Here is a 13,641-nt window from a genome sequence, read left to right as displayed (position 1 = left end):
GGGGGGGGGGGGGGGGAGCGAGGGCACAAAGCCAGCCCCTAGGGCGATCTGCGCAAGCTCTCCGCAAACACTGCTTGAGATTGATAACGGCCACGTAGCCACCGCAGAATCCATTATTCGAATACCCGCAACAGAGATATATCACGTACTTCGCGTTACGTACCCTATCAAAGATTAGACAGAGCCATTCGTTTTCGGTTGACTCCCGCACGCGCGCACGCCTCAAGCACGACGCGTCTCGTTTCGTCCTTCGTGAGCCGACCGTTTTTAAGAGAGACCCATCGATCCCTTCTTCCCCTTCGCGAGGAAAAAAAGGGAGGAACAACGATGGAACAACAACGATATCGAGTATTGTTCGCACGTTGTGCGATTATCGGGAAGAACCGCGGGATATTTCTCGCGCGTGCATCCGTTACAAGTCTTAGCGACATTCTTGTCTCAGGGGGAGAGCCGCGTCTCGGAGAGCCCCACTGTGCCGCGAAATACGCGTCGTACGGGACGGGACGCAAAAATAATACGTTTACATATCGCATCGAGTCAGCAGCTGGGTGGCGGAGACCACACGCGGTTAAAGAGAAAGTCCTAGCCACGGAGTGTCAAGTGGTGCGCGATTAGAGTTCCCCGTGTCTCCACGTCTCTCTCTCTCTCTCTCTTTTTTCCTATCTCCCCCCTCTCTCTGTCACCGAACGTAACTGTCCCGGCGGATTGCTCCGGGGTTGCATCGCCACGACAATGGGCGACGTGATGTAACAACATGTGTCGCGTTCGCAAGGGGGTCCCCTCGCTGAAGCTCGCAAGAGCTCCGCGCCGTAGGGTGTACCCCCATAGAATGGGATACCACTTAGCAGCCCGGCGGCGGTATACAACAAACAGATTAAGCGTCGGACAATAATGGACCCGCCGCTCTTCTCCAATACACTCGGACGCCCACGTGAACTCTCCCTCCCGGTCGTTCCGGCGAGCGCCGAAATCTCCGCACGCACAGAGGAGCATGCGGCGTACGAACGACCGGCGAAGGAAAAAAGCTCCACCTGTGTGCCACGATGCATCCCGGGACACCCGGCGATGAGGCGCGAGTCCCATCGTTCCCGGCCGCGACGCCGCTGGTGAAGCGAATAAATAAACGCGAAGATGATGCCTGTGCAATAATATACCTCCGACAGTTCGTGATGTATGTGTCTTGCTTAGAGTAAAACTCCAACAATATCGAGGCTGATTTTATCGCCGAAGGAACGCGATTTTTTAATAAATTTAATAAGTAAAAACGAGGCGGTCGAAAGTAGTACGACGAATTTTGCTTCGAATCGAAAGTATTGGCGAAAGTGTTGTGTAAAGTTGATCAGACGTTAAATGTTTCTTACGATTGAAGAATGTTTTCAAAATACTCGATGTTAATTTCGTCCTTTCTCTAGATGAACATACGAACACGCGCAGAAATGCAAAGATTCAACAACAACAGAAGCAACGTTTTTTCATATCTTAGCGTGATGTCGACATTTTCTTTCCCAAGATAGAATTTTATATTTTTATATTTTGAAGCAATAAGTACCCTAATTATTATTTTTTACGAGAGAAAGGTAGATGTCGGTAATATGTAGAGTTAGATTCGTTTGTATACGGACAAAACAGGTCTCCGACGCAGAAATCGGACGATGTCAACCAGATTTAATAGTAAAACATGGAACAACTAATTATGTAGTTATTGCAATCATAGTACAATTGTTGAGCGACTTGTGTTGCAGCAGTGACGGGTTTCTCCAACCGGACTTTCTTGATACACCAACTACAAATGTTTTTAATGACAACTGCCTCATTTGGTAGGTTTAGATAAGATTTCTTACAAATAAAAACATAAAATAAGTCGTGGTTACCTGCCAGTAACCGCGAAAGCTGTTTTATTATACCTCTTACCGTTTTTCTCGGTCATCTATCCACTTTAGTACACGGTCGGTCTCGCTTCATCACGATGATGGCAAGCAGTGAGTCCAACGGCTCTGCCGATATTTTTGTGTTTACTAGAGTGGTGAGTACCTTTGTTTTCTAACATATTCTAACTTTGCAGCATGGCCTTCCCACCCCGCGTTCTGGTTGCCATAACCCGATCATGCGGAACTTCATTGATATAATTGACACACAAAAATAATAAGTCATATCAACCATACACTATTACGTATCTATCACACAAAGATAAGTAGAGTGATACATCTATGTTGCTCACAACCAAATATTTCCGTTTATGTAAACTATATTTTTCCCCGTGTATACTTCATTTACCAAATTGAACCGGTGATAGATTGGCCGTTGAAGCGAAAAGAACCGATTATCATTAGTTTTCAATGATGGTTTTCAGGGCACGCCTAATCTCAAATGTGTCTAAGAGATCGTTTAATTTATAACTAAATTTACTTATATTTCTAGTTAAATTTATTTACATTAATAGCGGTATTATATTTTGTAAATGGCACGGTGAGAAAAATGCAAATATTTCACATATATTTCTTTTAAAATCGGAAAGATTGTATTATTGTAGCAACCAAAGCGGTTTTCGGTTTTCTTTAGCTTTAAGGCTCAGTAATATTTTCATTGTATTTTTTAGAAGGCTTGGTAACTCACACAACAACATTTCTTTCGAATAATAAAAGGGAAATATTCGTCAGTATAACCGTCCGAAAACATTTGAGTCTTGTAATTAATGTTTAAATGTTAATTTATGTTTGTGTTGATGTGAAATCATATCCTCTTTCTAGATATTAGACCTCTCTCTCTCTCTCTCTCTCTCTCTGGAGAAATGATAAAATAATCTTTTTATTGATATATTCAATCAAGATATATTCTTCTAACCTTAATAATAGAATCTTTTACCTTGGGTGAAATTTTATTCACGTCGATTAGAGTTGGGTTAGATGTAGTTTAACTGAGAATTCAGAATTAACTATGAAGTTAAGATTTTCGGAAAATACAGGACAAGCAGCAACAATGGCAGAACTATTAAAAAGTGGAAATAATTAAAGAAGTTTGATAAAATGCGATATTATTTCCTTCATTCTGTATTATATACTTCATTATTTCTAACAATTGTACGAATTGCGAATTTAAACGAGTTTTTTTGTCATTGACAATCAATCAAAGAAAATCGCGTTTCTTGACTATTTCGTACTTAATTTTTTTATTATTTTGTTTAAATCTATAAACGGTGGTTCAGAATCAGATGTAGTATATATCGGGGAAATTAATGATTTGGCCGAGGATGGAGGAATAATTCCCATAATATAAGATTTTCTGCTGTATTATATATATTCACATGTGCAAATTTTGAAACATTTCTGAGAAAATGGAATAGTTGGTCTTTGCATTTCCTACAAAAATTGCCTCTTCAAAGAGAACTAATATTTCTGAAAAAAAATCCACATTCAAGGTTTTAAATGACCATTTTCCATTTAAATATTGAAAATAATATGATACTTCTAAATTAGAAATTAAATATTATAGCGAACCACATAACTTATTATTGAAGACTCCTGGAAAATGAAGAAAATGGAATGACAGAAACTACTTATTGAATTGATCGATCAGTGGAATAATATCATTTGATATAATTAAATCTCCGTTTTTTCTAAATGATACAGGATATGACGACTCTCAATTGGAATGATAAAGATGCCATGGTTTGCGACATTTGTTATTTCTATTCTGCGCCAAAATGAAGCTGGTTACTCAGTTCAACCTTTGAAAATTCAAAGGCTGATAGAAGACTCCGGGATATTATATTTTAATATCCTTATTCGACATTTCGGAATGCAATTAGAATGTTAATTTTCCCTGTTTTCCAGCAAGAATATGCTGTATTTTATTGTGCTACATTGTATTAAATACTTGTTGAAACGCAGTTTAATTTCTCAGTGTAACATCAGAGTGCATTATGTTTGTCAATTCTTATTTTTACGAATACTTAACGTATCTGCAATAAAATATACGATTTTTAATTTTAATTGAAGTACAAGTATCTTGCAGATCGACATGTAATTGTTGCGATAGGTTTAACAAATTTAACCGTGAATTTTTATTCGTGAGTAATGTGAAACATTATTTATAACATATTAAAGAATGAACATGACCGTAACGTGATAAACATTTTTTGAAATGTTGATGACATTGATATATTTAACACACGCTAACTTTGAACACGCGAACTTTCTCTGTTACGTTGAACTGTATTACTGTTGTAACATGCCGAACACACTCTCTAAAGTGCAATCGATGTATTATAAGTATAGCATTGCAAATCAGTAAAATTTCATTACAAAAGTCTGTCAACAGCAGCAACTGTTTCCATCGGAGAAATCTAGCTGCAGAAATAGTGAAAAATGATATTATTTGTGACTTCTTTTTTATTATCTTAATCTTTATTATTCTTAACTACGTTTAATTGATTTAATTTATATCGTATTCGAAAAACACGCTTATCTTCCTTATGGGACTCGAATTTGAAATCTTTTGAATCTGCTACTATACGAACTACGACCAAATACGACATATGGTTGAATGGATGTACGATATGTACGGAACGTGCAACAGCGACTTGCAGCGAATCTTTCATTGGCCAAAATCAATAAAATATTAAAGAAAAGAGCCAAGTGGAAAAGTTGCTACTGAATATTGGTAGAATATTGTTTTATCGATTCGATTACTCTGCATTTTCATTGATTCAATTTAAAAAAGCAGTGTTGCACTATATTTCTCGTGTCTCCTGCTGAAAACAGGCTTTACCTTTCCCCGGTCTAAAAGTCAGAACTGTCGGAATTTCTCTTCTATTTCGAATTCCCCCGAAATTTCGAGTCCGGAGAATCTTTCTGCTGACTGTTGGATATCAAGATTTGAAAGAATGGCGAAGTTCCGCTTAAGCGGAACAGCGCCCGTTTTCGTGGATGCGCCAGCTAATGCTGGAAACACCCGGCTGCCATCGCGGTGATCCCAAGCGGCGATGAGTTATGCTTGCCACGTGCGTGTTCCCATACCTTTATTGCCGCAGCATCGCGCGAGATAACGCACTGCGTGTAACGCACGATAGGCGACACACCGTGCGGCGTGCGACTTTGGACGTTCTACGAAATTCGCTGGCTCAGGGATGGAGCAAAAGAGATTTTCCCGACTTGCAAAACGCTCATCCGTACGGATGAGTAAGTATTTCCCCGGCTTGTAAAAATATAACATAAACATAATGAAAATATATAAAAATATATATAACATAAACATAATGAAAATATATAAAAATATATATAACATAAACATAATGAAAATATATAAAAATACATATAACATAAACATAATAAACATAAGTAAAGAATATAAACACTTGCATCTCTGATACGGTGACGGTAATAAGGAAATCGTCGACGAGCACGCGATAGGAAACAGGATGTAGCAATGATAGGTCGGCGAAACTGTTCGGACTAATGACGCTCAATAAAGCAAGGATCAATGATCGTTTTCCCGTTTAATTAACCCGTACCTTCTCGCAGGTATCATAAAATAATGGATAATGCGAACCGTTTCCGGTGAACAGATGCGAACAGACCGGCTGTCGCTTTAATAGCTCTTCTGAACTATTAGTTCGTGCATGCTAAGAAGATTGAAGCCGACGGCAATGCTATTAATAATCACGCACGATATACATGTTTAATCGTCGCGTGCTTCCCGACCTTTTTTGTTTCCTATGCAGGCGCTCCGAGTGATGCGAATTCAAGTGAATGGTAGCTCTCCAGCGGGGCCAATTAATAACAATGCAATCGGCTCGCGGTATTTAGTCACCGAAACAAGATCATCGGTTCGGCATATTACTGTTCGATTGATCGATTCGCGCGCGCAGCTCTCCACCGAGCTGGATGCACCTAATGATCGCGGGGGCCGATTCTTTTGAAAATGAAATCGCGACGTTCCCGAAAAGATCTCTTTTCCGTGCCATTTCCCAAGGAGACCCAGGGAAACACGTAGCTTCGGCAGACTGCCTGTCTGCCGGCTGCCGAAGCTCAACGAGCGGGCCCGGATTATCCGGGATTTACTCGGGGATGTTCATTCGAGCTGATTTATAAGGTCGACTCGTACCGTCTGCATAGAACCGGTGGCCGCCCCGGAAGATGCGCCACGATCCTCGATAGAAATGTTACACAATGGAAACACGAGCGCTCACGGAGTGGAAAAGCAAGAGTACAAGTACTGCTCTCGCATTCATCGCCCACGGAATACCGAGGGTGAGCGAGACGTTTCGACGCGCCTTGATCGCTCAATTTCAGCTCCGACATCGAGCCGTTGACGTTCATTAATCTCGATAATCACGATGAAAGTAGACATTCCTCGAATCCGTTAATGCTATCCGAAAATTCAATTTCCCGGGAAGACATTTCCAGGCTTTTCGGAAATTCGGCATCTCGAAATTACGATCTCCCCCAGGAATTCTTTTCTTTTTTAACGCCGTTAAATTTTATGTGAATCAATATGTCGGGGGCGTTAATGTATCCCTGTCGGATCTTCCGAGTGTCAGGCCGAGAGCTCGAGATCGACGAGAGGCGATTTCGTGGAATGTTATTCCTCACCGTCGCGAGAACATCGGTGTACAAATAATTCAGATGATAAACGAATTAAGCCGAAATGGTATGATGAAAGGCACACTTAAGGGCGGAAGGAGCCCCCGGGTTTTGCCTTAATGCGAGGGCTGATGTAGCAGAACGTTTGACCCCTCGGCGCGCTAGATGGGAGAACGAGACGGAGTAGAACGAGACAGCGCGAGTACGACACACGTGCTCGGCTCATGAATCAAGTCGTATTAGTGAGAGCAAAGTGGGTACCGCCGGGTACCAATCTACCACTCCAACTTGGAGTAGATTGGATCCCCAAGCTTTATTCGATTATCCATGAACGAGGAGCGCGAATTGAACGTGGCGCGACTCTTCTCCGGTACGTAACTCGCCGCTTTGCTTCGCAGCTCAGCCCATTCGAGCGTACGCGACGAGTTGGACGATGATGCACAGAGGAGAGTTGTGATCGAGTGAAAAGGTTAAGGATATATCTTTTCTTCGGGTTTAGATAAACGAAGAATTAGATGACCGCAGCGTAAGGTGGTTAAGTGGGTGACGGGAAGGCGTCGGAGGAGTGTCATGACAAAAGTCACGTCGAACGTTAAACGATCGCTGCATTCGGCGATAGAAGTAACTTTGCAATTGCTGTAAGGATCGTTGCTGCTGAACAGTCGTTCAGCGACTCATTAATACGCTTTTCCAACGTGTTCGCTGCAAACGGTCCTTTCGAGCGAACTAAAAGTATATTTAATAAACGCAATACGTTGAAGCCGCCACCCGAGTTGACATTTGGACGTTATTTCCATGCTCTTAAGGATAGTTTACGCCTACTTAGGTGGTCCGTAGATCAATGAAAACCCACTTTGACGATACTGACGCTTATTAACTTCTCCCTAGGTTTAATCTACGCGCTACCTTGAAGAATTTCTTTTGATATTAAAGCATCGAGAATGAAAACTTAAAGCATAGTCGGGATAAAAAAAAAAGGTGGGAGTAAATTATATTATTATTAGGTGTGCGAATTAATTCCTTGCTTTCTTCGCAAAATTTGAAATTTATTTTCAAAAGTATAAGAAAGATTTTAATCAATCAAATAGTCTCCATCATTTTCGATGACCTTAAGCTATCTGTCTAACGAATGTGATAGACACGGCTTGGTTGGCCGGGGCGTTCTCTCACTTTAAGGTGAAAATCTCCTTCGCGAAATCTCTTATACCAATTTTTACAAGTCGTATGAGTCACTACCTTCACCAAGAACACAAGTCACTTCAGCGGCTTTAGCGGCGTTCTATTTTAGCTGAAACGCAAAAAGAATGCAATGCCGAATATGATCTTTACCAGAGGCCATCGTGTATAACTGTTTTTAGAGGTTATGTTGCCCGCTTCATTAATTCATATAGTGTTTTGAAAACGTAGATGTCAGCACTTAAAAGCTACGAAAAGACCGGCAAGTATTCTCATTAAAAATGTTTATCAAGATCGGCGAAAGAAAGCAAGGAATTAATTTGTACACCTAATAAAATTGAAATTGAACCTTTAGCTCTTATTATGTTATACAATCTAAGGTTTAACATAAAGCCAGAATTTCGATTTGTGCGATAAGAGCGTTCACAATGAGAGAAAGAAAAATAACGAATCCTATTAAAATTATAATCATTTCGACACCGACTGTATAGTCATGTTGTTCTAATAAAAAAGTATAAGTAACAGCATGAATTTATTTTTATCATCATTAGCACGATAGTAATATTTACTAAGAAAATAGTTCTTTCGACAATAATTTTTTCATCATGCGCGATTATACAGCGTGATAAATACTTTTTCCTCAGTGCGGCAAGCCTGTTCCAATAGTTGCGACGCAACGTGCTCTGATTATTGCTAAACGCGCATTCGGGAGGGAAAACGGTTGGGAACTTCTGTTTCCTATTCACTCGCAAAGAGTTGAAAAGAACGCGCGGGAACGATGATTCTCGGAGATACGAATACTGTAATCGGTAAAATCTTGCGCCTGGGACATTTGACGTATCCAGAGCCGATCGGTATTCTTCGGTGGATATTTGTGGCGTGAGTTTTTACGATCCTAACATAAAAGGTAGGTCCTGGGACGCGGTATCTCGTGTTTGTGAGATATTTTCCGGCGTGTACACCTGCCTCCGCTCGTGCATGCGTGTTACGTGCGTGCGTGCGTTTCGTCGAGGATCAAAGCTGTATTCGCGTGCGCGATCGTGAACAAAAGACTTCGTCGTACTTTATACTTTTCACGTCAATAACCAATATTCAAATGATCCCTTCAGCTTTTTTGTGCGCGGATGTGAATGTTATCGCCTTGCTTGGTCGTGCCCGGAATTATCATGCTGTAACATCGCGCGAACTGCTCGTCCATTTGCGGAGTAAGTTCCAGCTATTGTTATGGACCGACTACCGACTTGGACAATGGTCAAAAAATGAAAATCGTAAATCTACTAAAAAGTGCTCCTGCACTTTTGGGAAAGTCTGATTGTTTTATTGTCGCTTTTGTGCGACCGTTACATGGAAAAGATATGTCGTTGAAAGTAAAGAAATATGTTGGTTGAATGAAATGTCGATATTACGGGCTGCCATGGATATAAGCAGGTAATTCAACTGCATTTGTCTTTGAATCGTAATATTTCTTCGAAAGAATAATAATACGCTGTCTTTGAAACAATAACATATCGTGTCGTGTTACAAACAAACTGAATTGTAAGAACGCTTATGACAATTTACACAATTCGAAGTGTTTATACGATACTACCATGTTACTGCTTTAAAGACAATATATTGTTCTTGTGTTAAAAAATAAAATAAAAAAAAATAATAATCACAAAGTTGAATTAATTTGGTATATTTATAGCTGTAAGGTCGACGTTTAATCGAATCACACCGTTGTTTTCATTCAATCACAGCATTTTTATAGCTTATATATTTATGGCAGCCAATAATCGATGTTTTATTAAACCAAACTATTTTTTTTCTCATTCAGCAGCATTCTTCTTCAATGTATTATAACATATACTCCTAAAGTCCGGACATCTATTTTTGAAACATCCTATATGTAGGCTCATTTACTTAGCAGTTTTATAAAACTCCGATCATCTATGCAGATTATTATTTAGCCTGCATTGAAAAAAGAATTTGGTAATAAGTATTAAAGTTCGGTGAATATTTTCCGAAGAAATATTTGATTACTGCAATCAAATAATTTAGTTCTGTATATTATATATACAGTATATATATTCTCTCTCTCTCTCTCTCTCTCTATAATCCATATATTGTATATTCATACAAAACTGTACGGAAGTGTACGGAACTAAATTATTAGACTGCAGTAGTTAAATATTTCGTCAATAAATATTCACCAAATTTTAGTATTTATTACCAAATTTTTTATTTCCAAATTTTTGTCCAGTGTAGTTCACGAATGTGCTTAACATCGAAGAACGAATTGCGATGCCAAGTTATGTCAATATTTTGTGCTATCTTGTGATTCATGCACCAATAATTCTACTTAAAGCTCATGCGACTTATATATAGTTAATTTATATCTGTACGTGGTTGCATTTTTTTAACTATATATTAGTAACAAATGAAACTGAAAAGTTTAACGTTAATTACAAGAATCGATGTTAAAATTATTGATGACTATATGTCGATTAAATAAAACAAAAATGTACAATCAAAATAATAGCATTTCTAATTGCTTAAAAAGTAAATATTAGGTTGGTGCAAATGAAATGACCGTTTTCAGTGTTTTGAATTTCCCACCCCTATAGATTACTTTTCTTTCATACAGAGGACGGTGTATATATACTGTGTGAAAAGTACATAATCCACATGTGATTTAGCGCACATAACCTTATTTCTATATTGTACTGTTAGTCATAGAAGTTTGCATTAACGCCGTGATGGAAAATAGAGAAATTCGTATAATTTACTTATACGAGTTCAAACTTGGTCATACTGCAGCCGAGGCAACGCGTAACATTCATACTGCATTTGGTAAAGGTACTGTAAGTGAAAGAACGACGAGGCGTTGATTTGAAAAATTTCGTTCTGGGGACACAAACCTCGACAATTTGTCTCGCGGACACGCACCTTCCGTCATTGATGACGTTGTTTTGAAGGGGATGGTTGAAACAGATCCAAGGTTAACAGTCTGAAAGATTGTCAAAAGATTCGAAGTTGATCATTCAACTGCCGTCCGATATTTAAACAAGTTGGGAAAAGTGAAAAAGTTGGATAAGTGGGTCTTCCATGAAATCATAGAGAGAGACAAATTGAGACGTTTGGAGATCTGCATTTCTTTGCGGTTGCGACAGAATACAGATGGAATTTTACACAGGATTGTGACTTGTGATGAAAAATGGATTTTGTAGGATAATCACCGACGTTCTGCGCAGTGGTTAGATACGAATGACACTTCAAGATACGTTCCAAAATCGAATCTTCACCCCAAGAAAATGATGGTGTATGTATGCTGGTCTAGCAGAGGTATCGTTCACTATTCATTTACCAAACAAGGTGAGGTTATGAATTCTGATAAGTATTGTCAGAAAATTGCCACCATGCACCAAAAACTGTGCGCTCAACAGCCAGTATTAGACAACAGACACGGCATGTTGTTGTTGTACGATAACGCTAGACCACACATTGCAAAACAAACCGTTCAAAAATTCGCCGAGTGAACATCGAAGTTCTCCTTCACTCTCCCTATTCTCTAGACACCTCACCAACAGATTATCATCTTTTCAAACATCTGGATGCGTTTTTGGCGGGCAAAAATTTCAATGAAGAAAAAATTGTGAAAAATGAATTTAAGGAGTTTATCGATTCACGCTCTCTAGATTCTTTTAGAAAGTGCATTGATGCACTTGGATCACATTGGCAGAAGTATTGAAGTAGGTGGAAGTTATTTTGATTAGTTATGTAAGTTTTAAATTTGAAAAATACAAGTTGGAACTTTATATTTATAAACAGCCATTTCATTTGCACCAATATATATATGATTTCACAAAAATAATTAATTCTTAGCAATATTGCAGATGAAATAAATTATATATATATGTAATTATGTATGTGAATCAACAAAATTATGCATTCTTACTAAACCTGAAATAATTAATTCTATTATTGAGTTTTGTCAATTATTTCGTGATATGACAGTAGATTTGGTTAACAAACTATTGTACATGTATTCAATTATGCATTAAAAGATTAATAATTGCACATATACGATCAAAATAAGCAACTACATAATTGAAGAAGGTAGATGCAGGATTGATTAAAGTTTTTTTCCAACTACTGTATTATTTAAGCAAACACGCGAGTTATTAAAATAATAGTATGGCATATTTATTTCATAGCAATGCAATACAGTTATTAAATCGAGAGAATTCGTTACGATTAGACTGATGCTGCTGATACATCATTTTTCTCAATCTATTTTTTCGCACAGCTCTGTTTTTACGTCGAAGTAAGATAGAATTTTCGTCCGACGATCCAAGGTAGAGAAAGCACAAACGAGTTTTACATGTTTTACGCTTAGATTCCACATAAAAAGTTCTTGCACGGTAAAAAACCTCAGTTTGTATATTTATGAACAGGCATCGGACGAAAGCTCGACCGACGAGAAAGACCGCTACCTCTGTTTCCGCGAGCGAAAATATTCATCTGTACGTTCGGCCACGTTGAAAGTTGCTTCGGCGAAAGTTGATTCGGATAATTCCGAACAATTGACCGAACGGAAACGTTCCAGGAGTCCTTTTCTACCCGCAGCCGAGATGTTCACCATGGGCGACGGAAAATCAAATTACACCTTTCCCATCGCGATGTACGCGAGTTTCGCGAGGACGCGCGTGCGGAGTTGCGCGCTGCTAACTGGATTACGAATGTATTTGGGAGTGGAAAATATCGGTAATGATGAAGCGCGGTTCCGCAACCGCACCGGCTTATCACTGCCTATCGATAGCGATGCGGCGCGGCGAGAGCGGCGGAAGGAACGACACGGTGGTGGAGGGAGCCGGGAACGACAGGAGGCGTGGTAACAACGCGCACGCTCCACGTGACCCTGTCGCTTCGGAGGCGGGACTTGGGGAACAGGGCATACAACTACAACGGCAGTAGACGAGCCGGTGGTCAGCAACGTTCTCTCTGTCGTCGCGCGCGCGAGACACCTCGAGTTGCGCTCGTTGCACGTACAACACCTGCCGCACGATTAGGCACGCACGGCATTCGTTCATCCGTGACCCGTTCCGGCGCGAGCTCTTTTTGAGATCGCGAGTTTACTCAACGGTGCTCTCCCTCTCTCTCTCTCTATCTCTATCTCTCTCTCTTTCTCTCTTCCTCTCCCGTATTGAAAATCGTAGACAGGATCGACGTATAGCAGGGTCACGTTGGACACTTCCCTTCCCGTGATGCTTGGGAAAACGACGCACGATGACGACAATGACGGTAACGGGATGACAGGTTGACGGTGCGGACGCGCGGAAGAATGAGATTCTGGCCGAGGAACGTACGTGAGAATCGCCGCAAGCGGACGGTCTCGTCATGATGTTGGTGCCGCAGGACATCATGGGCGGCACTTCGAAGATGCTGTACCAAATGAACAAGTACTATACCGAGCGGGTGCAGGTGCGGATGGCCCAGGTGCAAAAGACGATACGGGAAGTGTGCAAGGTCGTGCAGGACGTGCTGAAGGAGGTCGAGGTGCAGGAGCCGCGGTTCATCTCGTCGCTGACCGAGTGCAACGGCCGTTACGAGGGGCTGGAGGTGATCTCGCCGGGTGAATTCGAGGTGGTCCTCTACCTGAATCAGATGGGAGTGTTCAATTTCGTGGACGACGGCACCCTGCCGGGCTGCGCGGTGCTGAAGCTCAGCGACGGCCGCAAGCGGTCGATGTCGCTCTGGGTGGAGTTCATCACCGCGTCCGGCTACCTGTCGGCCCGCAAGATACGCTCGCGATTCCAGACCCTGGTGGCCCAGGCGTGCGACAAGTGCAACTATCGGGACTCGGTGAAGATGATCGCCGACACGACCGAGGTGAAGCTGCGTA

The 13,641-nt window shown here is 40.7% G+C and overlaps 1 protein-coding gene across 1 annotated transcript; it reads left to right on the top strand.

The window, feature by feature from the left end:
- Positions 1 to 12,792: 12,792 nt before the first annotated feature.
- Positions 12,793 to 13,637, top strand: LOC106747104 (protein mab-21-like; the record flags this gene model as incomplete). The annotated part of the gene is made up of 1 exon (XM_014624391.1): positions 12,793 to 13,637. A coding segment is annotated over exon 1 (501 nt), but the record flags the coding sequence as incomplete, so codon positions are not given.
- Between the last annotated feature and the right edge of the window lie 4 nt (positions 13,638 to 13,641).

The sequence above is a fragment of the Dinoponera quadriceps genome, unplaced genomic scaffold, assembly GCF_001313825.1.
Source record: "Dinoponera quadriceps isolate SergipeBrazil2010 unplaced genomic scaffold, ASM131382v1 scaffold221, whole genome shotgun sequence".
In the NCBI taxonomy this organism is placed as follows: Eukaryota; Metazoa; Arthropoda; class Insecta; order Hymenoptera; family Formicidae; genus Dinoponera; species Dinoponera quadriceps.
Note: the sequence above shows the minus strand (reverse complement) of the source record. Positions and strands in the feature narration are given on the sequence as shown.